Raw genomic sequence first — 25,913 nt, forward strand, 5'->3', positions numbered from 1 at the left:
AGCAGAAATAGCAGAAGCATGAATCTTAATGGAAGAAAAGGAAAGTCCTTTAGACAAAAGATCCGAAAGGTAAAGCAAAATAGAAGAGAGATCAGGCACCAGAGGGTCCGAGCCTCGGTCCTGCATCCAAATACAAAACCTCTTCCATTTAGAGGCATAGGATTTCCTAGTGCTAGGCCGTCTAGCTTCCAGAAGAACATTCAAAACTTGTTTGGGAAGACTAGAAGAAATCAAATTCCTTTGAAGAGCCAAGCTGCCAGGCAAAGGGTCTTGAGATTGTGATGTAGTAACCGACCCTGATGCTGGGACAGAAGAGAAGGGTTTAGAGGGAGAATCCAAGGAGGCTCCAAGAACAGGTGCTTTAAAGTTGGATACCAAAACAGTCGAGGCCAATTTGGAGCAATCAAGATGAGGAACTTGGGCTTGTCCTGTTTTATCTTCAGTAATACCCGAGGTAGTAGAGGAAGAGGAGGGAAGGCATATCCCGAAAGGCTTCTCCAGCTGAAGGACAGGGCATCCACTTTCCAAGCTGTTTTGTGGAAGGACCTGGTGCAAAAGCGAGGCAGCTGATGATTGAGATGGGATGCAAACAGATCTATCTGGGGACATCCCCAAACTGCAGTAATCCTGTTAAATAAGTTGGTGTCTAGCATCCATTCGTGAGGATCTGAAATGTTTCTGCTCAGGCTGTCTGCTAAGAGATTCTGTTCTCCTGGAATGAATTGAGCCTGGAGATGTAGATTCAGATTTAGAGCTGTGTCCCATAAAGCCATAGCTAGTCTGCAAAGGGGGTAAGAATGAGAACCCCCCTGCTTGTTTATGTACCACATGACTGTGGTGTTGTCTGTCAATTAGCAGAGGCCCTGGTTGCAAAAAGTTCTTGAAGGCTAGAAGAGCATTTTGAACTGCCAACATTTCCTTCAGATTGATGTGCCAGTGAAGATGGTCCTTTGTCCAGGTTCCCTGCTGGCAACTGTCTAGAAAGTGTGCTCCCCAAGCATAATCCGAGGTGTCCGTGGTTATGATTTGAGAAGGTTGAGGTAGACGAAAAGGCTTTCCCTCGTTTAAAGCACACACCCTGGACCACCAGAGGAACTCCTTCTGGAGGCAGGGGATCAGAGGAATCAGAATGTCCAGATCGTGGTAATGCTGTGACCATACACTTTTCAGATACCATTGAAGCTTTCTCATATGAAGCCTTGCATTTGGAATCAACAGAATGCAGGAAGCCATGTAGCCCAGAGCCTGCAGGAATTTCCTTGCAGTGAGCTGAGATAGAGTTGCCAAGGTGTTGAAAATTGAAGACAGCTGTGATTGTTTTTCTGGAGTGAGGAAGGCCCTTTGTAAGATCGTATTCAAGAGGGCTCCCAAGAACACCATTTGTTGAGAAGGGATCAAATGTGACTTTTTTTGTGTTCACTGAGAATCCCAGAAGGGAGAGAAGACGTTGAACAAATTCCAGATGTAGAAGATCCTTGCTGTCTGCCTGAATAAGGCAGTTGTCCAAATAGGGGTAAATCTGAATCCCATGAAGTCTGCAATAAGCCACTACTGGTGCCAGGCACTTGGTAAAGACTCTGGGCGCAGTAGATAAACCAAAGAGCAGTACAGAGAATTGAAAGCGTCTCGAACCTGCCTTGAATCTGAGGAATTTCCTGCGTTCCTGCTTGATGGGAATGTGTAAGTATGCTTCCTTTAAGTCCAATGTCACCATCCAGGCATCCTGAGAGAGCATTGGAATTAGTTGCTGCAGAGTAAGCATCTTGAATTTTGGAATTTCCAAAAAGGTGTTTAACACAAAAAGGTCCAGAATAGGTCTCCATGAGCTTTGTTTTCCTGGAACCAGAAACAGTCTTGAATAAAAACCTTTTCCCATCTCTGAGAGTGGAACAGGCTCTATGGCTCTCATGGCCAGAAGAGCATCCACTTGATTTAAGGCCTCTGACCATTGATGTTTTGGCAGATCTGGCCAACTGAAAGCCCTTGGCAGAGTATGAAAGTGGAATTTGTAGCCTTTTAAAATCACGTCCAATACCCATCTGTCCTGGGTAATATGAGTCCAATTTCTGTAAAAAAGAGACAGTTTTCCTCCGAGAGGGGCATCCAGGTGAAGGGGTCCTGTAGCCCAACCGAGAGAGTCATTGAGTTTGTTTTCTTTGAGATTGGGATCGGTCTTCTCCCCTTCTAGGTGAAGAAGCAGTCCATTGTCTAGATCTGTAAGAGGCCTGAGCTTGACCACGACCTCTGGAGCGTCTATATCTTCCCCTTTGAGGTCTGTCAGACGTGGGAAAGGACCAATTTTTGGAGGGCCAATTCCTGGAAAATCTAGGAGGCTGAACTTGCAAGAAATCTTTTACCGTTTGCATAGATTTTGCCTTTTCTTCCATCTTTTTAATAACCTCCTCAGCTTTAGATCCAAAAAGAACATCATGTTGAACAGGGGCATCTAATAACTTAGCCTTAACCTGTTCAGGTAAACTTTGTTCACGAAGCCAGGCATGTCTCCTGATAACAGTACCAGAGGCTGCAGCCCTGCAAGAAGCATCCAAGGCATCAAAACCACAATGCAAACTATGTTTGTTCACTTGTTCAGTTGCATGCAATACATCCTGAAGTTCCTTATCCTCTGCACATGCAGGAAGGGAAGCAAGCTTTTGCTTTAAAACAGACAAAAGAAATTGCTGATACTTAAACATATGAAACTGGCAATTTAAAGCCCTTACAGACAGGGTAGCAGAAGTATATACCTTTTTTCCCCACCTGTCTAAAGCACGAGAATCCTTCTCAGAGGGAATAGGATTCTTAGAAGTAGCAACCTTAGCAGCCTTAGAGCCCTGAGAAATAGTTTCAGGATCCGCAGAAGGGTTCTTAAATAAGAATAAATGAGAGTCAGGAACCCTATAAAACCTATCAGGCTTAGAAGGAGCAGGAGGCATGGAATCAAGATTCAAATTAGCCTCAGAGAAAGCATCATCCACAATGTCAAGAACAGGAGGGATAGCTAAAGGCCTATGTTGAGGAAGAAGGAGGAATTCTCTAAGCCTCTTCTTGGAAGCAGAATACTCCTGACCCTCCCAATGAAAATGTTCCCTCATCTCATGCAAGGTTCCCCCAAAAGAGAAATCTTCAGGCAGAGAGGCAGAGGGCAAAGAGTCCTCAGCATCCAAATCCTCATAAGGAGGAAAGGAATACTCCTGATCAGAGGAAGAGACAGAAGATACAGAAGCCTGGTCAGAGGAATCCAGAGGAACATCCTGTCGAGGCCTTTTTTTCAGGTGGGGGGTGAGAACCCCTAATCATGGTAAGTAAATCTTCAGCCAACTTTAATAATTGCTTCTGTGTCCTGGGAGTAGATTCAGAAGTAGCTTGGGCAGGAACTTTAGACTTAACAGGAGTCTTTGTCTTTGCCTTTGAAATAGTGATGTGAGTAGGCCTGAAAACCCCCTCAGAAGCCGGTACCTGCACAGCGGTTCCGGGCCCATCTGAGGGAGCGACGTCCGAAGGTCCTGCAGCAGGTAAAATAGTAGGCCTTGATGGCTCCCCATGGGAGTCCGTATCGGCCATCGGTTCAGAAGTGGCGGACGACAGGGGCTGCAAAAGCGCCTCACTGACGACAGCCGAACCGGATGCTGGCTCCAGCTGCAACAAGTCCTGTTTGGACCTCGGAGGCCTGTCTTTGTCTTTGCGCTTCTTTTGAATTCCGGTAGTGTCCGACATTCTGTAATTGAAGCGTCTGCCAAAATAATTTAAAGCCCAATCGTACCTGCGCTTGATAGCACGATAATTGAACCTGGCACAGAACCGACAACAAGAAACGTCGTAGTCAGGGCCTAAGCAAGGTAAACAGTAAGAGTGGAAATCTTTATGAGGTATTTGTTTCCCACACGATATACAATTATTAACTTTTTCTGACATCGGAGGAACAAGAAAAAGATTCCTCAACGGGGTACTTAGCTGTGAGAAGAGAAGTAAGAACTTCGGACCGACAACAACAAAATACACTGTTCGAAAATCGCCAACCAACGACTTGCGAGCTGCATTCCACCGCACGGCAAGAAAGACTGGAGAAGATGGCGTCGGCTGAGGGCTATGTACCAGAGCGTACTGACATCAGGGTACTAGCTTGTACAGCCGACGCCGGACCCAGACTTTGGGATTCTGGCCGACCTCGGGCTGCCTGCCGGCAGGAGCACCCTACAGTTATGACTGCAACAGTGAAACACGAAGAACATCTAGGAGAAGCCTCTCCTGCATCATAGCTTCATCTGACTGAGTATCTGGCCATGTGGGATGCCAGTGACAGTTTTGATGCTGCCTCAGTCTTGTATGGAGAGTCAGGTAGGGAGGAAAGGAGTGTGGATGCTTGGGATATCATGTCCAACGTATACTTAATCATATGGGTTTGAAAATTAATAGCTCTGAAGGTTAAGGTGGAAGAGGTGTAAACTTTCTTCCCTAGCCTATCCATGTTTTTGCTGTCCTTGTCAGTGAGCAGAAGGGACAAGGAAGGGATCAGTCATGACTGCTTGTCTAGGGCTACAGCAATCACTGCAGGGTCTGCCGGGGGGGGGGGGGATAACAAGAAATTTGTGGTCATCAGGTACCTTGTAGAAACGGTCAGACCTCTTAGGAGCAGGTGGCTGAGAAACAGGATTTTTAGATGCTGAAGTAAATGCATCCAGGTATGCAGGTATAACTGGGGGAATGGCAGATGATGGAGAGTCAATTTGCAGTAGATCAAAATATCTTTTTTGTTAGTTTCAGTCATTTGGGAAATATCTCATTTGAAATGTTCGTTCATTTAAGTTACGGTCCTCTGCAAAAGTCATGTCCTCAGGAGGAGAGTCCCCTTCTATGGATTCCTCATCCGGGGAATAGTATTCTATAGAGGAGGGGCTATCTGTGCTGAGAAGGAAATAGACTTAGCAGATGAAGAAGAGAGAATTTCTTCCTCTTCTTCATGTGAAGGTGAATAGAAGTAGCTGAGGCAGGCCTTGGGTTTAGCACTGGGATAGTGGAGGGAGAGGAGGCCAAGGGCCTAAGAGACATGAAGGCCTGCATCAGGGACCGAGTAAAAGATAGCCAGTCAGGAAGTCACTCAGCTTCTTCCATGACGCCAGGTCGTCAGAATAAAACATGCAGACAATGTCATTACATCAGTTTTTCTTGCCCCAGATGTCAGGTGCCCCCCTCATATATGGTATGGAAGACCTCCAGCAAAAAGCAAATATACACGGCATAAAATATGCCAAACAAGAATGAAAGGTAAAAGTCAAGAGAAGTCAGGGGTCTGGAGGGAGGGTAACCAGGACTGCAACAGTGAATACACTCGAACATCTACATTTATGGTAAGTGTACACAACTGAACTATGTTCTTCGTGTTTCACTGTTGCAGTCATCACATTTGGGTGGATTTCCAAAGCTAAGGAAGGGTGGAGGTAGTTAAAGAGCATTAGGGCTAGCAATCAGGCCCTGTAAGACTGCTGTGGCAAATCCAGCTCTGGATTTAGAAAGTGGTAATGCTTGGTGAAAGTATGTACAGAGCTCCAGGATGGCTCTGATAGGACTCCTCTGAGAAATGCCGTAGAGGTAGATGCAGCCCTGGTGGAATGTGATTTTAGCCCTGTGGGGTAGGTTTTCCATGGTGTTTGTAGCAGAAATGGATGCAATTGGCTATTCATTTGGAAATGGTTTGCTTTGAAATGGGCGTACCCTCTGCCCCTGCAGCAAAGCTAACTAGCAGCTGGTCAGATTTTCTGAGAGACTTAGTCCTGTCCAAATAGAATCTAAGCTGTCTGTGCACGTCCAGAGAATGCAGTATCCTTTCCCCTTTATTTTGAGGATTAGGGAAAAATGTCGGCAAATGAATGAACTGGTCTTGAGCCACACTAGACACCACCTTGGGCATAAAGGATGAATTAGTCCTGAGGGAAACCCTGTCCGCATGGAAGATAATGAAGGGTTCCCACTGCCATGAGGGCCTGCAATTCAGACACTCTTCTTGCTGAAGTGATGGCCAGAAATAAGACTGTTTTCCAAGAAAGGAATTTCAACTCTGCTGTAGCAGCTGGTTCAATACAAAGTTAAGATCCGAGGCTGGAGTGGGAGCTCTCCTGGGGGGGGGGGGGGGGGGGGGTTTATGGACATGCTCCTCAGTAATGAAGTCCAGGGCCATCCGGCACAGAGGGTACGAATGTGTGCCTCCCTGCTTGTTGATGTACCACATAACTGTGGTGTTGTCTGTCCTTATCAATTGGCCTTGTCGAAGAAATGGTTTGAAAGTCTGAATTGCCAGTTTTACTGCCAGCATTTCCTTTAGGTTTATGTGTAGGTGCAGCTGCTCGAGTCCATAAACCCTGTATGCATTTGTTCATCATGTGGGCCCCCCAACCGAGGTCTGAGGCGTCCGTTGTGATGGTTTGGCTTGGTTGAGTGCTGTGGAAGGGCAATCCTTCGTTTGATTGACAGGCCTGAGCCCACCATTGGAATTCTTGCTTCAGGCATGGAATTATTGGAATTTGAGTTTCTAGGCTGTGCTTGTGCTGAGACCATAAATTCCTTAGGTACCACTGTAGTTTTCTCATATGCAGTCTGGCATGTGGGACCAATATTATGCAGGATGCCATGAAGCCCAATGCTTGTAGGACTTTTCTTGCTGTTAGATGGTTTTGTTTTGTTAATGCCAAGAAGTAGAGAGGGAGTTGCTCCTGTTTTTCTACTGTTAGGAATGCCATTTGTTTGGATGTGTCCAGCTCCGCACCCAAAAAGGTTATCTTTTGGGATGGTATCAGCCTTGACTTTTTTATATTGACTGTGTATCCCAGGGCTTGTAGAAGGTAAATGACTCTTTTCAAGTCTTCTGCTAGCTTGTTTTTGTTGTCCGCTTGTATTAGGCAGTCGTCCAGGTAAGGGTAGATTTGGATCCATTTGTAAGGACTGCAGATGCATCCTTGAAGGACATCTGAGAGGTTTTCCCAGGTAAAGGACAGGGCATCCACTTTCCAAGCTTGTGTGTGGGGAGTTCTGGGGCAGAATTTGTTCAACTGGTAGTTCTGAGGGGAGGAAAACAGGTCTACCTCTGGTGTCCCCCATTTGTTCCTCAAGAGCTTGAATATTTTGGGTTCCAGTTTCCATTCGTGTGGGTCCATGAGATTTCTGCTTAAGTCGTCTGCCAGTGAATTTAGTTTGCCTGGCAGAAAGCTTGTATTTTTGCTTGGTAGCTCAAGGCTGTGTTCCACAGAGCCATGGCTAGTCTGCAGAGTGGGTAAGAATCGGTTCCCCCCTGCTTGTTTATATACCACATAACTGTGGTGGTGTCTGTCTTTACCAATAGCTGTCCTGGAATAATAAGGTCTTTGAAGGCTGTCAGAGCATTCTGTACAGCTAACATTTCTTTTTGATTGATATGCAAGTGCACCTGTTTTGGGTTCCATTTGCCCTGAATGCACTGCCCTGCCAAGTGAGCCCCACATGCATAGTCTGACGCGTCTGTTGTTAGGGTTTGGCCAGCAGGGGTAGAGTGAAAGTGAGTCCCTTGTTGTAGGAGCAGGCCTCTGCCCACCAAAGGAACTATGCCCTTAGACAAGGAATGATAGGAATCATTGTTTCCAGGTCCTGAGAATGTTCACACCATAGACTTCTTAGATACCATTGAAGTTTCCTCATATGCAGTCTTGCATATGGAATTAACAGAATGCAAGAGGCCATGAACCCCACGGCTTGCAGGATTACCCTTGCAGATAGCTGGGTTTTTGTGGCCAATAGTTTGAAGTAGGTTGTCAAATAAACTTGTTTTTCTGGAGTGAGGAATGCCATCTGGGAAGCTGTGTTCAAGCTTGCTCCCAGGAATACAATCTGTTAGCAGGGTAATAGGTGTGACTTCTTCTGGTTGATGGTGCACCACCCAGTGAGGTTAGAAGTCTCTTTACAAATGCCAGGTGTTGTAATAGCAAGTCCTGACTCTCTGCCTGAATCAGGCAATCGTCCAAGTATGGCTAAATCTATACATTTCTCTGCCTGCAAAATGCAATGGCTGGAGCTAGGCACTTTGTGAATACCCTAGGTGCAGTAGATAAGCCAAAAGGAGCTGCAAAGAACTGATAGTGCATGGAACCTGCCCTGAAACGTAGGTATTTTCTGCAAGATTCCCTTATCGGGATGTGCAGGTAAGCTTCTTTTAAGTCTAGGGTTGCCAGCCAGGCATCCTTGGCTAGCATAGGAAGAAGTTGTTGAAGAGTTAGCATTTTGAATTTTGGAACCACCAGAAAGGTTTTGAGAACAAACAGGTCCAGGATAGGATGCCAGGAGTTTTCTTTTCTGCGGACCAGGAAAGTACAGTTTTGTACCTACCATAAATGTAGATGTTCGAGTGTTCACCCTGCTGTAGTCATCACACTTGGGTAATCCTGCCGTAAGGCGGTCCCGCAGTCGGCCTGAGCTCCAAAGTCTTGGTCCGGCGTCGGTTGCTGTCGCTTCTTCCCTGACGTCAGTGCGCCAGGGGTATAATAAGAGGCATCCAACGCCATTTTCTTCAGTTTTTCTTGCCCCAGATGTCAGTTGTCCCCAATAGGTAGGCTATGTATATATATATATATATATATATATATATATATATATATATATATATATATATATATATAAATAAAACAATACCTTCAGGCACAAGCAAATACACCACAGAGGTCGTATAGGATACAGTGGTATAACCCAGTTCAGCTAGTTCAGAGGGGATGGAGGGTAACCTGGACTGCAGCAGGGTGAACACTCTAATATCTACATTTATGGTAGGTACAAAACTGTACTGTGTTCGTGTTACCCTGCGGCAGTCATCACACTTGGGTTGAATCCCAAAGCTAAGGATGGGTGGTGGAGTTAAACAGGGTTAGAAGAAGCTAGTAGGCCATGCAAAACTGCAGTGGCAAAACCATCTCTAGTCTTAGAATACAGAAGTAAGTGACAGTGTTTGGTGAAGGTGTGCACTGAACTCCAAGTTGTAGCTTCCAGAATATTATTGGTTGGCACTCCCCTGAGAAAGGCTGGTGATGTAGCTGTAGCCCTGGTGGAGTGGGACCTAATGTTAGCATGTACCGGTTTCCCATGATGCATGTAGCAGAAATGTATGCAATGCCCTATCCATTTAGAAATGGTCTGTTTTGAAATCGCTTTTCCTTGTGATCCTGCAGCATAGGCTACAAAGAGCTGGTCAGATTTTCTGAAAGCCTTAGTTTTATCCAAATAGTAACGTAATTGCCTGTGAATGTCCAAAGAGTGCAGGAGTCTTTCTCCTTTGTTCTGGGGATATGGGAAAAGGTGAGCAAATGAATGGTTTGGTTTAGGGCCACACTGGACACCACCTTTGGCATAAAGGAAGGGTTAGTTCATAGAGAGACTCTGTCTTGATGAAAAAAGAAGAAAGGCTCCACTGCCATTAGTGCCTGTACCTCTGAGACACTTCTAGCTGAGGTTATTGCTAGTAGCAGGGCAGTTTTCCATGAAAGAAAATTTAAATCAGCTGAAAAAGTTGGTTCAAAGGGCGGCAGTGTAAGTTTTTCCAGAACAAAGTTGAGATCCCAAGTAGGTGTTGGTGCTGTCCTGCGCGGTCTTATGTTCTTAGCCCCTCTGAGGTACTGTCTTAGGAGTGGATGTGAGAATAAAGGAGGATCTGTGTTGTAATGAGCTGAAATTGCTGAGGCGTGGATCTTAATAGATGAAAAGGAAAGTCCTTTGTGCAACATCTCAGTTAAATATTGTAGAATTTGAAGAATGTTTGGATCAAGGGGATTTTGGCCTTTAGCCTGGATCCAGGCTCAAAATATTTTCCATTTGTCTGAATAGGTTTTCCTGGTGCTGGGTCTCCTGGCCTCCAGAATGACATCCATAACAGCTTTGGATAGAGGTGTTGGCTGGTTGTTTAGGTAATTTGCCATGTAGCCAGGTTTAAAGTCTTGAGCTGGCTGTGTAGAATCTGATTGTCTCGCTGGGTGAGCGAGTGAGGAATCTGTTGTAAAATCCATGGTGGGACGTGGGCCATGTTCCTTAGAATTGGATACCAATGCTGGCGGGGCCAGTCTGGTGCAATAAGTATCATCAGTGGCCTCTCTAATCTGACTTTCAGCAGTACCTTTGCTAGAAGAGGCAGTGGAGGAAAGGCATACACTGTTAATGTTTTCCAACTGAATGAGAGGGCGTCCACTTTCCAAGCTTGTGGATGGAATGTCCTTGTGCAAAATTTTTGAAGTTGGCAGTTTTGGGGGCTGGCAAACAGATCTATGTCTGGGCGTCCCCATTTTTGAGCTATCATTGCAAATACTTGTGGATCTAGTTTCCACTCGTGTGGATCCATGATGTTTCTGCTTAGGTCGTCTGCCAATGTTTTTCTTTCCTGGCAGGAACTGTGCTTGTAATTGAACCTGGTAAGACAGTGCTGTGTTCCACAAGGTCATTGCTTGCATGCATAGAGGGTAGGAATGTGTGCCCCCTTGCTTGTTTATGTACCATATAACTGTGGTATTGTCAGTCTTTATTATTAGTTGTCCTGGGTGTAAGAGGTCCTTGAAAGCTGTTAGGGCATTCTGTACTGCTAGCATTTCTTTTTGATTGATATGCAGATGCCTTTGATCTGTAGTCCATTTGCCCTGAATGCACTGTCCTGCCATGTGTGCTCCCCAGGCATAGTCTGAGGCATCTGTTGTCATAGTTTGCCTGGCTGTGGGTAAGGTGAAAGGCTGTCCCTTGTTGAGGTGACATGCCTGTGCCCACCATAGAAACTCCTGTTGAAGGCAGGGAATGAGTGGTATCATTGTTTCCAAGCTGTGGCTGTGCTGAGTCCATACGCTTTTCAGGTTCCATTGTAATTTCCTCCTATGCAGTTTTGCAAATGGTATTAGTAGTATGCAAGATGCCATGAATCCCAAGGCCTGCAGAATTTTTCTTGCAGGGAGTTGGGTCTTTGTTGCCATTATTTTGAAATATTGAGTCAGCTGTTGTTGCTTGTCTGGCGTGAGATAAGCCATCTGGGCCGTTGTATTCAAGCTGGCACCCAGGATTATTATGTTTTGCGAGGGCACTAGTTTTGATTTCTTTTCGTTTACTGTGTACCCTACGCAACTTAGAAGGTGTTTGACAAATGCCAGATGTTTTAAAATAATGTCCTTGCTTTCTGCTTGAATAAGGCAGTCGTCCAGGTATGGGTATATTTGAATTCCTCTTTGTCTGCAGTATGCAATTACTGGTGCCAGGCATTTTGTGAAGACCCTGGGTGCAGTAGATAAGCCAAAGGGCAGTGCAGAGAACTGATAATGCGTTGAACCTGCAATGAAGCGGAGGTATCTTCTGCAATTTTGTCTGATAGGGACATGCAGGTATGCCTCCTTGAGGTCCAACGTTACTAGCCAAGCATTCTTGCCCAGCATGGGAATAAGCTGCTGTAGTGTTAGCATCTTGAATTTTGGTACGTGCAGATAGGTGTTCAGAATTGAAAGATCCAGAATGGGTCTCCATGCTTTGTCTTTTCTGGGGACAAGAAAGAGTCTCGAGTAAAATCCTTGTCCTTGCTCCTGTGTAGGTACCTGCTGAATGGCTCTCATGTCCATGAGAGCTGTAATTTGTTTTTGTGCCTCTGCCCATTGATTTGGTGGCAGGTTTGGCATTCCTTTTATCCTTGGTAAGGTATGAAAGTGGAATATGTATCCTTGTGAGACAATGTTTAGGACCCATTTGTCTTTTGTGATGATGTGCCAGTTGTCTGCAAAAAATGCTAACTTTCATCCCAAGGGAGCTGCCAGGAGAGATTTGCATGGTAGTTAGGGGATTGAGTCATTGTGTTGGTCTTCTGCTAGCTTGGGGCCTGTCTTCTCCTCCTTTCTGGGTAGCAGTACCCCATTGGCGAGGCTTGTAAGGGCCTTGTGACTGACCTCTGCCCCTTGGGCGTCTGTATTTGCCCCTCTGTGATCTGTCAGAAGCTGGAAAGGACCAGTTTTTTGTTGGCCAATTTCTGCTGAAACGAGGGGGGTTTTACCTGTAAAAAATCCTTGACCGTCTGCATAGACTTTGCCTTATCCTCCATTTTCTTTAAAACCTCTTCTGCTTTGACACCAAATAATACATCCTGCTGTAAAGGTGCATCCAATAATTTTGCTTTAACATGATCAGGTAGGGTTTGTTCTTTTAACCAAGCATGTTTATGTATGACAGACCCAGTAACAGCTGCTCTACAGGAAGCTTCCAATGAATGAAATCCACATTGTAAAGTATGTGTGCCCACCTGTTCAGCTGCATGCAACAGATCCTGCATTTCCTTGATTTCAGACTGTTCAGTATGTGTGCTCAGTTTTTGTTTTAATTGAGACATTAGGAATTGCTGATATTTCAGCATGTGAAACTGACAATTTAATGCTCTCATAGCCAGAGTTGCTGAGGTGTATATTTTCTTTCCCCATCTATCTAGGGCTCTGGAATCCATTTCAGAGGGCAAAGGATTTTTAGCCATAAAAGCTTTAGCCCCCTTGGGACCCTGGGAAATTGTTTCTGGGTCAGCCACAGGGCTTTTATAAAGGAATTTGTGTGAGTCAAGTACTCTATAGTATCTGTCTGGTTTGGCTGGAGCAGGAGGTAGAGGCACTGGATTTAGACTAGACTCCAAGTAAACATCATCCACAATATCTAAAACTGGAGGAATAGCAAGTGGTCTGTGCTGGGGTAGTAGAAGGAACTCTCGGAGCCTTTTCTTAGAATTAGAGTAGTCCTGGCCTTCCCAGTGGAAATGTTCCATCATGATATGTAAAGTTTCCCCAAAGGAGTAGTCTTCACGGGAATAGAGTCTTCAGCATCAGAGTCTTCATAAGGGGGAAAAAGTGTAATCCTGTTCCTCAGAAGAATCTGAGGAAATAGAAACCTGGTCAGAGGAAGCATAATACTCCCCTTGTCTTGGTCTTTTATCTGGAGGAGGATGGGAACCCCTGATTAGGGTAATCAAATCTTAAGCCATCTTAAGCATCTGTTTCTTAGGCATGGGGCCTTGAACTGTAGACTGATGTACAGTCTTTTTTGGTTTTAAAGGAGTTTTAAGCTTAGCATAAGATTTAATGGTAAATGTAGTCGGTCTGAAGGCACCTTCTGCAACCGAAGGTGTTTCCACTGCACCGGGGTCTCCTTCTGCTCTGGTGTCGGAAGGCCTAATGAAGATAGCTGCGTCAGCCCAGTACACTCCGCTTGAGAATCCGCAGCTGTCTGGGGTTCCAATTCTGAGTCGTCATGGGCTGTGTAGGGGCCTCACTGAAAACCGGAGAACCAGCGACAAGCCCAGCAGAGGCCTCAGAGTCTGGCTTGTTCCTAGGCTGCCTGTCCTTATCCTTGCATTTTTTATGCATGCCGGTCGTCAGTTGCTCCGACGGCATGATATAATTAAATTTCCTACCAAAGTAATATCGTGCGAAGTCAAAATGGCGTTTGATAATTCGTTTATTAAACCTAGCACAAAACCGACAACTTGTGACATCGTGGTCTGGGCCTAGGCAAGGAATACAATAAGAATGGAAGTCCTTATGAGGTATTTGCTTCCCACAAGAAATGCAATTGTTAACTTTTTCTGACATCGGACTGAGGCAAGAAAAGGTTCCCCAACGGGGTACTTAGCTTTACTTTAGATGTTCACCTTGATATATGTGAAATGAAATGGCAGTTGACATTAAATGCTACAGTGTTTCAAGGCATAAATGATAACATAAGTATTGCTCCTATATTAAAATTGAAACATATTAAGGGATAATTATTTGTGTTTAAGATAGCATTGTAAAATGAAAAATATTTTAGAGTATGTTTCATTATAAGTTATATTGTTGTGTTTTTTTTCATGCATGATTTTTTATGTATGATATTTTAATGTTTTTAAATATTTTGTATTTTGGGTATGCTTGGAGTAAATTGAATTAATTGAGATCAATTAAGATCATTTATCCAATTTATACAAGTGTATTTAATGCTTAGTGCTTTGACAATTCCTTGTTCTGAAAAAGTCTGTAATAAAGACGAAACCTAGGTCACAGTCGTCGTGTGTGTGGTTATACCAACTTGCAGGTCTCAAGTCTGGACTATTTCACTGCTTTTGTGCTTTTTAATATTTACATTGTTGGTCAGTGTTTCGTTGTACTTAGCTTTATTGAAGATTTCGGATTGAAATTCGAATAGCAAATCTTAGGTGTCGGCCGACTGGCACTTGCGAACTGCTTCTGCTTCGGGCACCGCATGGCAAGAAAGACTGAAGAAAATGGCGTCGGATGCCTCATATAGCCCTGGCGCACTGACATCAGAGAAGAAGCGACAGCAACCGACGCTGGACCAAGACTTTGGAACTCAGGCCGACTGCGGGACCGCCTGACGGCAGGATAACCCAAGTGTGATGACTGCAGCAGGGTAACACGATGAACATCAGCCTTGAATAAAAACCTTGTCCCCTTTGTTCTGTTGGGACAGGTTGAATAGCCCTGACACTGAGGAGTGACAAAACTTGTTTTTGGGCCTCCACCCACTGATTTGGGGGGAGGTCTGGCCATCCACTTGGGGTTGAGAGCGAGTGGAAGTGGAATCTGTATCCTAGGGAAACTATGTTTAAAAACCCATTCGTCTTGGGTAATGAGTTCCTAGTATTTTGCATGCAGAGCGAGTTTTCATCCTAAGGGAGCAAGTGGTTGAGCAAGGCTTGGAAGAGTTAAGGATAAGTCATTGTGCCATTTTTCCATTGGGGGGGCGTGGTTTACTACTCCCTGCTTTGGAAGTGGGAGCCCCCCACTGCTTAGGTCTGTGCATAGCCTGAGACTAAAGTCTTGGTGGTCTGCTGCTCCTAGGTTTGGACTGAGAAGGCCTGGAAGGGACTGGAAAGGACCACTTCTTTGAAGGCCAATGCCTACTGAATCTAGGTGGCTGTACTTGTAAGAAATCTTTAACAGTTTGCATAGATTTAGCTTTTTCCTCCATCCTTTTGGGGACTTCTGCTTTGTTGCCAAAAAGGCACTCTTGGTTTAAGGGTGCATCCAGTAATTTAGCTTTAACATGATTTGGCATGTTTTGTTCCTTAAGCCAAACATGCCTTCTAAGTACAGACCCAGTGACAGCAGCCCTGCAAGATGCTTCTAAAGCATCAAAACCACATTGCAAAAATGTTTACCAACTTGGTCAGCAGAATGCATTAACTCTTGTAAATCTTTCTGTGCAGCAAAGCAGGAATCAACAATTTTCTGTTTAAGTAGTGCCATAATATGCTGCTGATACTTTAGCATATGAAACTGGCAATTTAAAGCCCTAATGGCCAAAGTAGCAGAAGTGTATACCTTCTTATCCCATTTGTATAAAGCTCTAGAGTACCTATCAGAAGGGGAAGAATTTTTGGCAGTAGTAGCCTTAATGCCTTTTGGTCCTTGGGAAATGGTCTCTGGATCTGCAGTAGGAATCTTGAAGAGGAATTTGTGAGAGTAAGGTACTCTGTAGTACCTGTCAGGTTTCCTGGGAGCTGGAGGCAGTGCGTCTGGGGTAAGGCTGGATTCCAAGAAAACAATCTACACTCTTCAGAACAGGAGGGATAGCTAGAGGCATGTGTTGAGGCAGGTTTAAAAATTCCCTAGGTCTCTTTATGGACTGAGAATAGTCCTGGCTTTCCCAGCAGAAATGCTCCCTAAGGGTATGCACGGTTTCACCAAAAGAAAAATCTTCTGGACGGGAAGCAGAGTGAATGGAATCATCTGCTTCAGAATCCTCATAAGTAGATAAGGGTAAATCTTGGTAGTCAGAAGGAACAGAGATATCAGATTCCTGATCAAAAGAGTCAGCAAGAAAATCAGTTCTAGGTCTCTTAGAGGTGGAAGGCTGGCTACTCCTAATTAATGTAATAAGGTCTTCATTCATTCTAATCGTTTGTTTTTGAGGCATATGGGCCTGAGAATGCACTTTTGTCGTCGGTTTTCTAGGCGTAGTGCGAACTTTAGACCTGATGAATTCGGTATTCTTAGCTTGAAAAGAAGTCGTCGGTTTAATATGAAAATTGGTAGGCCTGAATACACCCTCACAAGCTGGTGCCTGCACAGCGGCTCCAGACCCATCCAAGGTAGAGACATCCACAGGTTCCATAGTCGAAGAAGCATCCTGCGGCATACCGAATGGGTCTCAGTAGAGGCCTGTAAATCTGTAGTAGCGGGTATCGGGGGCTGCGAAAGCACCTCACTGAGTACCGGCGGACTGGCGACTAGCTTAATGGAAGCGTCGTCGGCAGTTCTGGACCTAAGCGGTATTTCTCTGTCTTTATCCTTACGTTTATTCGGAAGATCGGTAGTCAGATGGCTTAACGAAGCCATTTCAGAATACGGAGATTGAGAAAGAAATTATTTAAAGGTACAATAACAGCTCGACGAATAGTTTGGGCGTTGAACAAGGCACATCGTGGTCTGGGCCTAAACAGGTGACAAAGTAAGAATAAAAATCTCTATGAGGTATTTGCTTTCCACAGGCAAGACAATTGTTAATTCTTTCTGACATCAGTTAGAGCAAGAAAAAAGGATCCCCAACAGGGTATTTATCTTTTTGAAGATTTCAGGTAAGAAACTCGAAAACGAAAAATTCAGGAGTCGGCCGACCAGCACTTGCCAACTGCTTCTGCTTCGGGCACCGCACGGCAAGAAAGACTGATGTAATGGCATTGGCTGCATGTTTTATACCCCTGATGACCTGATGTCATGGAAGAAGCAACAGCATCTGACTCAGAAATCCGAAGACTTTGGTATTCAGGCTGGCTGAGGGCTACCTGTAATAACCCAAATGTGATGACTGCAACAGTGAAACATGATCAATACAGATCTCGAGTCACGGTTATCCTCCTCCTAACAGAAAGAAAATTTCTACTTCATTACCTCACTATAAGGTGGAGATTCTGATAAATTTCTTTGCTCAGATTCTCCTCCTGAAGAATGATCCTTTTAAAACACTATCACCAATTAAGAGGGGGCTTTCCATGAGAACAAACACAAATGTCAATTTCCACAAAACATTATGATCAACATGCGGATCTTCCTCAACCTGCACATGTTCCTCCTATTTTGCCAGCCTTAGAGGATGCCTTTTTGGCAGACTGCACTTTTTCTGACTCAGCCATTTGCTCCTAAAAACTGCGATAAACTGTATAAAGTGCTTCAGTCCCATAACTTTTTGCTAACCCTAGGACTGATCCTTCACTAACCTCCATGTTAAAGTCAACTATTATTAAGCTTCTTTCAGCTGCTAATTAAAAAAAAAATAACCAATTTCTCTCCTGCAGTTACTAAGGCATCTATGTATTTTGTAGTAATTGCTATGTAGTAAGTAATCAAACATTCTTTGAAATGTGCTCATGATACTGGTGGCGATTTTTCCAGGACTGCTGCTACTGGCACTCTCTTGAGAAATCACAGTCTTAACATTTGCCAGATGATGTTAAAACTGAAATGTTACTGACTCTTCTGGATAAAGAAGCATTATCTGGTTCTTCCACTGTGCAAGTCCTTAAGGGTTTTGATGAAAGGGGAAGCTAATGCATGGGATTACCCACATTTTCAACCTTCCTTTCCAAATCTTCTTTTAATTCCAAGTTTTTCTTTCAAACGGCAAGGACAGCATACATAGCAAGGTTCATGCAAGCAGCATTTCACAACATAGGAGAAGGAAGGGTCAAACAAGAAAGTACAACTCTCCCAGAATGAGGGGAAAACCCCCCTCCATAATCAGACTCTATATATGACCACCCCCCGATGTTCCCCCTCAGTACATTGGCAAACCCATTAATCTCTCCCAGTCTTTAGGTCTTCATTCTCTTTTGTGGCACTACATAACTTCAGTTGGTTGTTGAGAAATATGCTAGAAGGTTACAGCTGGCAGATGACTCTCTCCCTCAGTTTCAGATGATTTATCCACATCCTCACAATCAAACTGGCCTGTTCCCTCATGTCGAGAAACAGACGCCGTCTCAGGGGGTGACAGAATCCCATACTGATAAAGGCTACTGCAACAACAATCTAATCATGAAAACTTACCATAACAGCAGATGTCTGAATAGATCACTCTTGCAACAGCCACTCCCCTCCTTCCATCCCAATATTTTTGCCAGGGTATGGGATCTTTTATTTTTATATTCTTAACTGTCATGGTTCTGGCCTCACGTTCTCCTGAGGCAAGAATGCTATGAAGAGTTTGGCACCCTAGCCATTAGTTTTCTCTGCATCCCTCAGGGAAGAATCCAGAAAAGCTGGATGGCTGGGTCCAACCCCTGGCAGGATCTACTACATTGTTTACAACTACTGTAGCAGTGCTCTATTCACACACCTACTGTTATGCTAAGTTTACCTACACAACTGTACTTTTTGTTTGAATATGCAACATTACAATCTTACAAGAATGTTCCAAAAGATATTACACATATTAAGTAAACATCATGATAATGATTTAAACAACATGCGTTCAGAGGAGGATTGCTTTCAGCTTACCTTTACATCCCTCTGCTTTATAATTTCATCTACCCGCTCCTTACTGAGGCACCACAGAGGCATATTAAGTATATAATTATAATCTGGGCCTGAAGAACTCTCTTCCTCGTCATCTTCTGCAGTAGTTGCTTCATCATCTTCAACTGTCTAAAACAAAATGCAAAAACTGAAATGTAGTACATACCAAATATCTCACTTCCTTTAAACGATGTTCATTCATTCCTCATTTTTTCATTTTGCAACATTAGGAAATCCCTACAGATGCAATTTCTTTTCCTGCAGGTTGGCACTGGGATGTCAAATGAAAGAATAGTTGTGTAAAATCTGACCATAACCATAGATGTCTTTCTCTTCACTGCTGTGGTATTCCTTAACCTGAGGGATTTCCTGCCTGAAGGTGACCTAATGTTGGCCAGTATACAAAAGTCATATACTACTGTAGGGTATGTGGGATGCTGCATGTAGGCTGCAGTCGGACATAGGCCCTAAAACTGACTTATGCACGTACCATCCTTAGAAAGTACAGTTGTGCACACTTACCATAAATGTAGATGTTCAAGTGTATTCACTGTTGCAGTCATCACATTTGGGTTACCCCTTAGCCCTCATCCAGCCCGAATACCAGAGGCTTAGTATTTCTGCGTCGGTTGCTGTCGCTTCAGGACTGACGTCAGGTCGTCAGTAGTATAAAGTAAGGCAGTGGATGCCACTACATCAGTTTTCCTTGCCCTAACCTGTCAGGAGCCTACAAAGTAGGAGCCAGGTTCTGGTGGAAGAACCCCACCAGTAGAAAGAAAATACCAATATCTCCCTTGTAAGGAAAGAGAAGAAAAAAGGGGGGATAGAGGGAGGGAAACCAGGACTGCAACAGTGAATACACTCTTAACATCTACATTTATGGTAAGTGTACACAACTATACTATATTCTTCGTGTCACACTGCTGCAGTCATCACATTTGGGTTGATTCCCAAAGCTGAGGAAATGGGTGGAGGCAGTCAAGGAAACTAGGGGCTGGCTAAGATGCCCTGCAAGACTGTAAAGGCAAACCCTGCCCTGGATTTGGACAAGAGGGCAGTTGGCAATGTCTGGTAAAAGTGTGAAAAGATGTCCAGGTGGTAGCCTCCAGGATGCCCCTGGTGGGACTCCTCTGAGGAAAGCTGCAGAGGTGGAAGCTGCTCTGTTGGAGTGAGTCCTGACCCCCTTGGGGGAAGGCTTTCAGTGTTGTTTGTAGCAGAAATGGATGCAGTGTGCTATCCATTTGGAAATGGTTTGTTTGGAGATGGCTTTCCCCTCTCATCCTGTAGCAAAGCTAACCAGCAATTGATCAGACTTTCTGAAGGATTTAGTCCTGTCTAGATAGAATCTGAGCTGTCTGTGCACATCTAGAAATACAGGATCCTTTCCCCCTTAAGGGAATTAGAAAAAAAGGTGGGCAAATGAATGGATTGGTTGAGAGCCACACCGGACACGAACACCACCTTGGGCATAAAGGATGGGTTAGTCCTGAGGGATACCCTGTCAGCATGGAAGACGCTGAAGGGTTCCACAGCCATGAGTGCTTACAGCTCGGAGACACTTCTGGCTGAAGTGATGGCCAGAAGGAAAGCCGTCTTGCAGAAGAAGCTGGTTCGAAGGGGGGCAGGGTGAGCCTTTTCAACACTAAGTTAAGGTCCCAAGCTGGGGTTGGTGCTCTTCTGGGTGGTCTCAAGTTGCTAGATCCTCTTAGGAACTGTTTGATCAAGGGGTGTGAGAAAAGGGGCTGCTCAGTAGGAAAATGAGCAGAGATAGCAGAGGCACGAATTTTACTAGAGGAAAAAGAGGCCACTGCGTAGTAGGTCAGCTAAGTAATCCAGGATGAGAGGGAGGGAGGGCTGTGCCGTACTGGCTCCCTTAGCCTGAATCCAGGTGCAGAACATTTTCCATTTGTCAGCATAAGACTTTCTAGTGATAGAGCATCTGGCTTCGTGTATAACACCTAGAACCTGTTTACTGAGGCTGGCAGAATGATTGGGTGTTAGGCAGTAAGCCAAGCTGCCAAATTGAGTGTCTGCAATTGGGGATGCATGAATTCCCCTTCCCTCTGGGTCAGGAGGTTTGGAAGATGCCATGGTGGCAGTGGGGACAGGCTGAGCAGCAAGGGGTACCAGTGCTGGCGTGACCAGTCTAGAGCTATAACAACTGTCCTTTTTTTCCTCCTTTATTTTGAGCAGTACCCTGGGGATGAGAGGTAGTGGAGGAAAGGCAAAGACCGATAGACTGACCCAGGGAAAGGACAGGGCATCCAGTTTCCAAGCAATGCAGTGATGCTCCCTGGTGCAGAATTTGCTAAGCTGATGGTTGGAGTAGGAAGCAAAGAGGTCGACCTATGGGGTGTGCCTCATTTCTGAGTTATAGGGTGAAGGTTCCTTCAGTTGAGCTGCCACACGTGTGGGCCCAGAAGATTTCTGCTTAATTTCTCTGCCAGAGAGCTGAGAGAACCTGGTAGGAATTGGGCTAGCAAGTGGAGTTGCATGGCAGAGGCTGTGTGCCAAAGGGTCATGCCCAGCCTGCATAGAGGGTAGGAGTGGGTCTCTCCTTGCTTGTTGATATATCATGTTACAGTGGTGTTGTCTGTTTTGATCAGGAAAGCCCTGGGTAGAGAAGTGGCTTCAAAGCTATCAAGGTGTGCTGGACAGCCATCTCTTTTTGGTTGATGTGCAGAGGGATTTGCTGTGGGATCCATTGGCCCTGCATGCACCTGTAGTCCAGGTGTGAAACCCCAGGCATAGTCTGATGCATCTGTGCTGAGGGTCTGGGTGCCAGGGGGTGGTGAAAAAGGTAGTCCCTTGTTGTGGGAGCATGCTGTTGCCCATCAAAGAAAATATTTTCTAAAGCAAGGAATTATAGGTATAAGGGTCTCCAGGTCTTGACAGTGTTGACACCAAAGGCTTTTTAGGTACCAACTGAAGTTTCCTCATATGCAGTCTGGCAAACAGAATGAGTAATATGCAAGATGCCATGAACACCAGCTGGCACGCTCTTCCTTGCAGATACCAGGGGGTCTGTTGGCTAGTTCAGAGAAGCAGGCTGTCAGGAAAGTTTGCTTTTCTGGTGTAAAGAATGCCATATGGGATGCTGTGTCCAGGCTTGCTCCCAGGAATATAATCCTTTGGGTGGGCACCTGTTTGGATTTCTTTTCGTTGACTGGTACCCTAGGGAGGTTAGTAGGGACTTTACAAAGACCAGGTGCTTGAGCAGCTTTTCCTGGCTGTCTGCCTGAATTAGGCAGTCGTCTAAGTATGAGTAAATCTCGATATTCCTTTGGCTGCAAAAGGCAATGGCCGGAGACAGACATTTTGTGAAAACTCTGGGAGCAGTAGTTAAGCCAAAGGGAAGCACAGAGAACTGAAAGTGCTGAGATCCTGCCCTGAAACGGAGATATTTCCTGCATGATTACCTGATAGGAATATGGAGGTAGGCCTCCTTTAGATCTAGGGTGGCTAGCCAAGCATCCTTGGAGAGCATGGGTAGCAACTGCTGGAGGGCGAGCATTCTGAATTTTGGAATCACCAGGAAGGTTTTTAGAATGAATAGAATGAGGATGGAGTGCCGGGTTCCCTCTTTTCTGGGTACCAGAAAAAGTCTGGCGTAGAAACCTTGGTGCCTCTGTTCTGCAGGAACGTGCTCTACTGTCCTCATAGAAAGCAGGGAAAGGAATTGCTTGCTTCTCTGCCCACTGGCTTGGAGGTAGATCTGGGAAGCATTTTGGGGTAGGAAGGGTGTTGAAAGAAAATTTAAATCCCTGGGACACTATACTGAGAACCCAGCGGTCACTGATAATGGTGGTCCACGTGCTTGCAAGCAAGGAGAGTTCTTCTCCTAAGGGTAAGAGAAGGTGGGCAGAAGGAGGGGAGGGAGGTGAGTCATTGTGAGTTCTTACCATAAGGGGGTATCTTAGCCCTGGTTTTGAAGTGGAGGTAGTCCACTGCTTAGATCTCTGCACTGCCTGTGGCTGCTGTCTGGGGGGTCTGGTTCCCCGGGGTCTGGGCTGGACTGGCTTAGTGGGAGCAGAAAAGGACCAGTACTTGGTGGGACAATGCCTGCTGAACCTGGGTGACAGAACCTGTAAGAAATCCTTAACTGTCTGCATAGATTTTGCTTTTTCTTCCATCTCTTTTAAGATCTCTTCTGCCTTAGTGCCAAATAAATTGTCTTTGTGCAGGGGAGCATCCGACCATTTAGATTTGACATGGTCTGGCAAGGGCTGTTCCTTAAGCCATGCATGGCTTCTAATGACGGATCCGGTGACTGCTGCCCTGCAAGAGACTTCTAGGGCATCAAAACCACAGTGCAAGGTGTGTTTAGTTACTTGACTTACAGAATGCATTAACTTTTGTAACTCTCTACATTTTGCACAAACAAGAAAGGAAGACATTTTTTGTTTGAGGAGTTTCAGGGTATGTTGCTGAAAATTTAGCATATGGAACTGACAATTTAGTGCCCTGATAGCAACAGTAGCTGAGGTGTATACTTTTTACCCCATCTGTCTAGTGCTCGGGAATCCCTATCTGAGGGGATGGGATTCTTAGCAGAGGTTGCTTTAATCCCTTTAAACCCTTGAGAAATTACCTCAGGGTCAGCAGAAGGATTTTTTAAAAGAAATTTGTGAGAGTCAGGGACTCTGTAGTATCTGTCTGGTTTTCTGGGTGCAGAAAGGAGGGTGTCAGGAGTCGAACTGGATTCTAGGAAAACATTTGCCACGACATCCAGGACTGGGGGGATGGCCAAAGGTCTGTGCTGTGAGAAGATCTAAGAATTCCCAGAGTCTCTTCTTAGACTGATGGTAGTCATGACTCTCCCAATGGAAATGCTCCCTTAAGGTATGAAGGGTTTCCCCAAAGGAAAAATCCTCTTGGGGGGGGGGTGGAAGGGATGGAATCTTCTGCAGCAGAATCCTCATAAGTGGAGCGGGGTTGCATGTCTTGTCTTCTGATCAGTATGATAAGGTATTCCACCATTTTAAGCATTTGAGACTGAGGCAAGGAAGCAGGTGCCCGAGAATGGGTCGTCGGTTTCTTGGGTGTGGTTTGTATCCTGGGCCTAAGAAACTCTGTAGTTTTGGAAAGAAAGGTAGTTGCGAAAGACTACGTTGCTTTGTGTCGAGAATCGGTATTGCGAAGAACTTCCTTGGAAGCCGGTGCCTGCTCAGCGGCTCTGGACTCATCCAAGGTAGAGACATCCGCAGGATCCTTAGTTGAAGAAGAGTTTTGCGGCATACCGGACTCCGAAAGGGTCTCGGAAGCGGGCTGTGAATCCACAGAAGCGGGCATCGGGGGCTGCAAAAGCACCTCACTGAGGAGTTAAGAACTGACGGCTAGCTTAACGGAAGCATCGTCAGTAGGTTTGGACCTGTGCGGTCTATCTCTGTTTATCTTTACTTTTTTTCAGAGAATCTGCTGTCGGATGGCTTATCGAAGCCATATCAGCATTAGAGGACTGTAAGTGAAAATATCTAGCTACAATAAGGGCCAGATGATGAATAGTTCTGGTGTCGAACAAAGCAAAGAAGTGACAGCGGGGGACGTCGCAGTCTGGGCCTAAATAAGTGACTCAGTAAGAATGAAAGTCTCTGTGTGGTATTTGCTTTCCACAGGCGAGACAATTGTTAACTTTTTCTGACATCGGTTAGTACAAGAAAAAAGGATCCCCAAGATCCCCAATGGGGTACTCAGCTTTAGAAGGCTTAAGCTTCGAACTGGTAGATGAAACTCCGGTAGCGGCCGATCAGCACTCATGCAAACTGCTTCTGCTTTGGGCTCCACGGCAAGAAAGACTGATGTAATGGCATCAGCCACCTTACTTTATACTACTGACGACCTGACGTCATTCCTGAAGTGACAGCTACCGATGCAGAAATACTAAGCCTCTGGTATTCGGGCCAGCTGAAGGCTACCTTGGCAGGGATAACCCAAATGTGATGACTGCAACAGTGAAACACGAAGCACATCTGAATGCCCCAGGAGGAATGCCAGACTAAGGATATAAAAAGGTCAGTACAACCATACAAAAGAATAGACCACGGGAAAGGAAGGTGGGATAGAATAATGTAGCAGTGAAAAGAAGGGCATCTATAGTTATGGTAGGATTTTATACAACTGTTCTATGTCCTATTCACATACTGCAGTATTCTTAAGCTGAGGTAGAGTGCCAAAGCTCAAGGAAGGGAGAGAGGATGACGGAGCAGATGAGCTCTCGATGAAGCTAAGTAAGATGGCTTTAGCAAATCCACCTCTGGATCTGGGGATGCCATCCAGTTTATAGAGTTTGGTTAAAAGCATGAATAGACCACCAGCCCACTACTTCAAGGATGTTTCTGTTGTGTAAGCCCTTGAAGAATGTCTTAGAAGAAACCACAGCCCTGGCAGAGTGGGCCTTCAAGGGTGAAGAGAGACTCTTTCCATGGAGCATGTAACAAAGGCAAACAGCCTTTGAAATCCAAGAAGCACACAGCTTGGAAACCGGTAACCCAGAGCACTGGGATGAAAATTCACAAATAGTTGGTCAGATTCCTGATAGCATTAGTCTTGTCCAGGTGATACCCAAGTTGTCTGTGTACATCTAAAAGTGTACCTTTTCCACTGTGGTTTTGGGAAGAAGGAAGGTAATTGAATGGACTTAAGAAAGAACATCAACCACTTTTGGTATAAATTACAAATTTGTTCTCAAGGATACCCTGTCATTATGAAAGACTGAGAAAGGAAGTACCACCTTCTGGCTGAAGTCAAGGCCACTAGTGAAACAGTTTCCCAAGAGCAATGTTTGACGGAGGCCGAAGATGCAGGCTCAAGGGGGGGGGGGGGGGCAGGGTTCATTTTTCTAAAACAAAATAAGGTCCCAAGAAGCAGGAAAAGGTTTCCTGAGAGGCCTAATATGGAAGACACCCTTAAGGAATTGTTTTACCTCAAATCTGGATGCTAGAGGGGAAGACAGAGGCAGACAAGCAGAACTAGCTAACGTGTGCTTTGACAGAAGAATAAGCCAAGCCAGCAGACAGCAATTCACACAAGACGGACAGAAACCACTGGGATTCCCTCTGTCAGCGGGTCTTGGTTCTTAAAGAGACACCAGAGTGAAAATATTTCCCACTTGGAAACGTGATTTTCTGGCCTCCTGCAAAACCCTGAGCACATCTTCTGAGAAAAGGTGTCTGAAGGGGATTAGAATCCTACCACCCACAATGTCAGCTGTAGCATTGACAGGTGAGGATTTATCAGGGATCCTTTGTTCTGTTTGATTAGGTCCACTCTGTGGGGTAACTTATGGTGATGGCCCTTGGCTAAATGTAGAAGGAGGGGGAAACAGTGTTGTCCTGGCAAAAAAAAACAGAGCCAACAGCAAAATTTTTGTTTGGTCCTGTCAGATCTTGAACAGGATCT

At 45.1% G+C, this 25,913-nt stretch overlaps 1 protein-coding gene across 1 annotated transcript in view; it reads right to left on the bottom strand.

Moving 5' to 3' along the window:
* The window catches only part of TOP2B (DNA topoisomerase II beta), a gene marked incomplete in the record, with an annotated part of 2,991,925 nt that overhangs the window by 758,545 nt on the left and 2,207,467 nt on the right, over positions 1–25,913 (bottom strand). Inside the window, 1 exon segment of the mRNA XM_044066877.1 lies at positions 18,498–18,644. Coding sequence (XP_043922812.1) covers positions 18,498–18,644 — 147 coding nt within the window.

Source organism: Protopterus annectens, chromosome 3.part1 (genome assembly GCF_019279795.1).
Source record: "Protopterus annectens isolate FY-2018-M chromosome 3.part1, PAN1.0, whole genome shotgun sequence".
Taxonomy (NCBI): Eukaryota; Metazoa; Chordata; order Ceratodontiformes; family Protopteridae; genus Protopterus; species Protopterus annectens.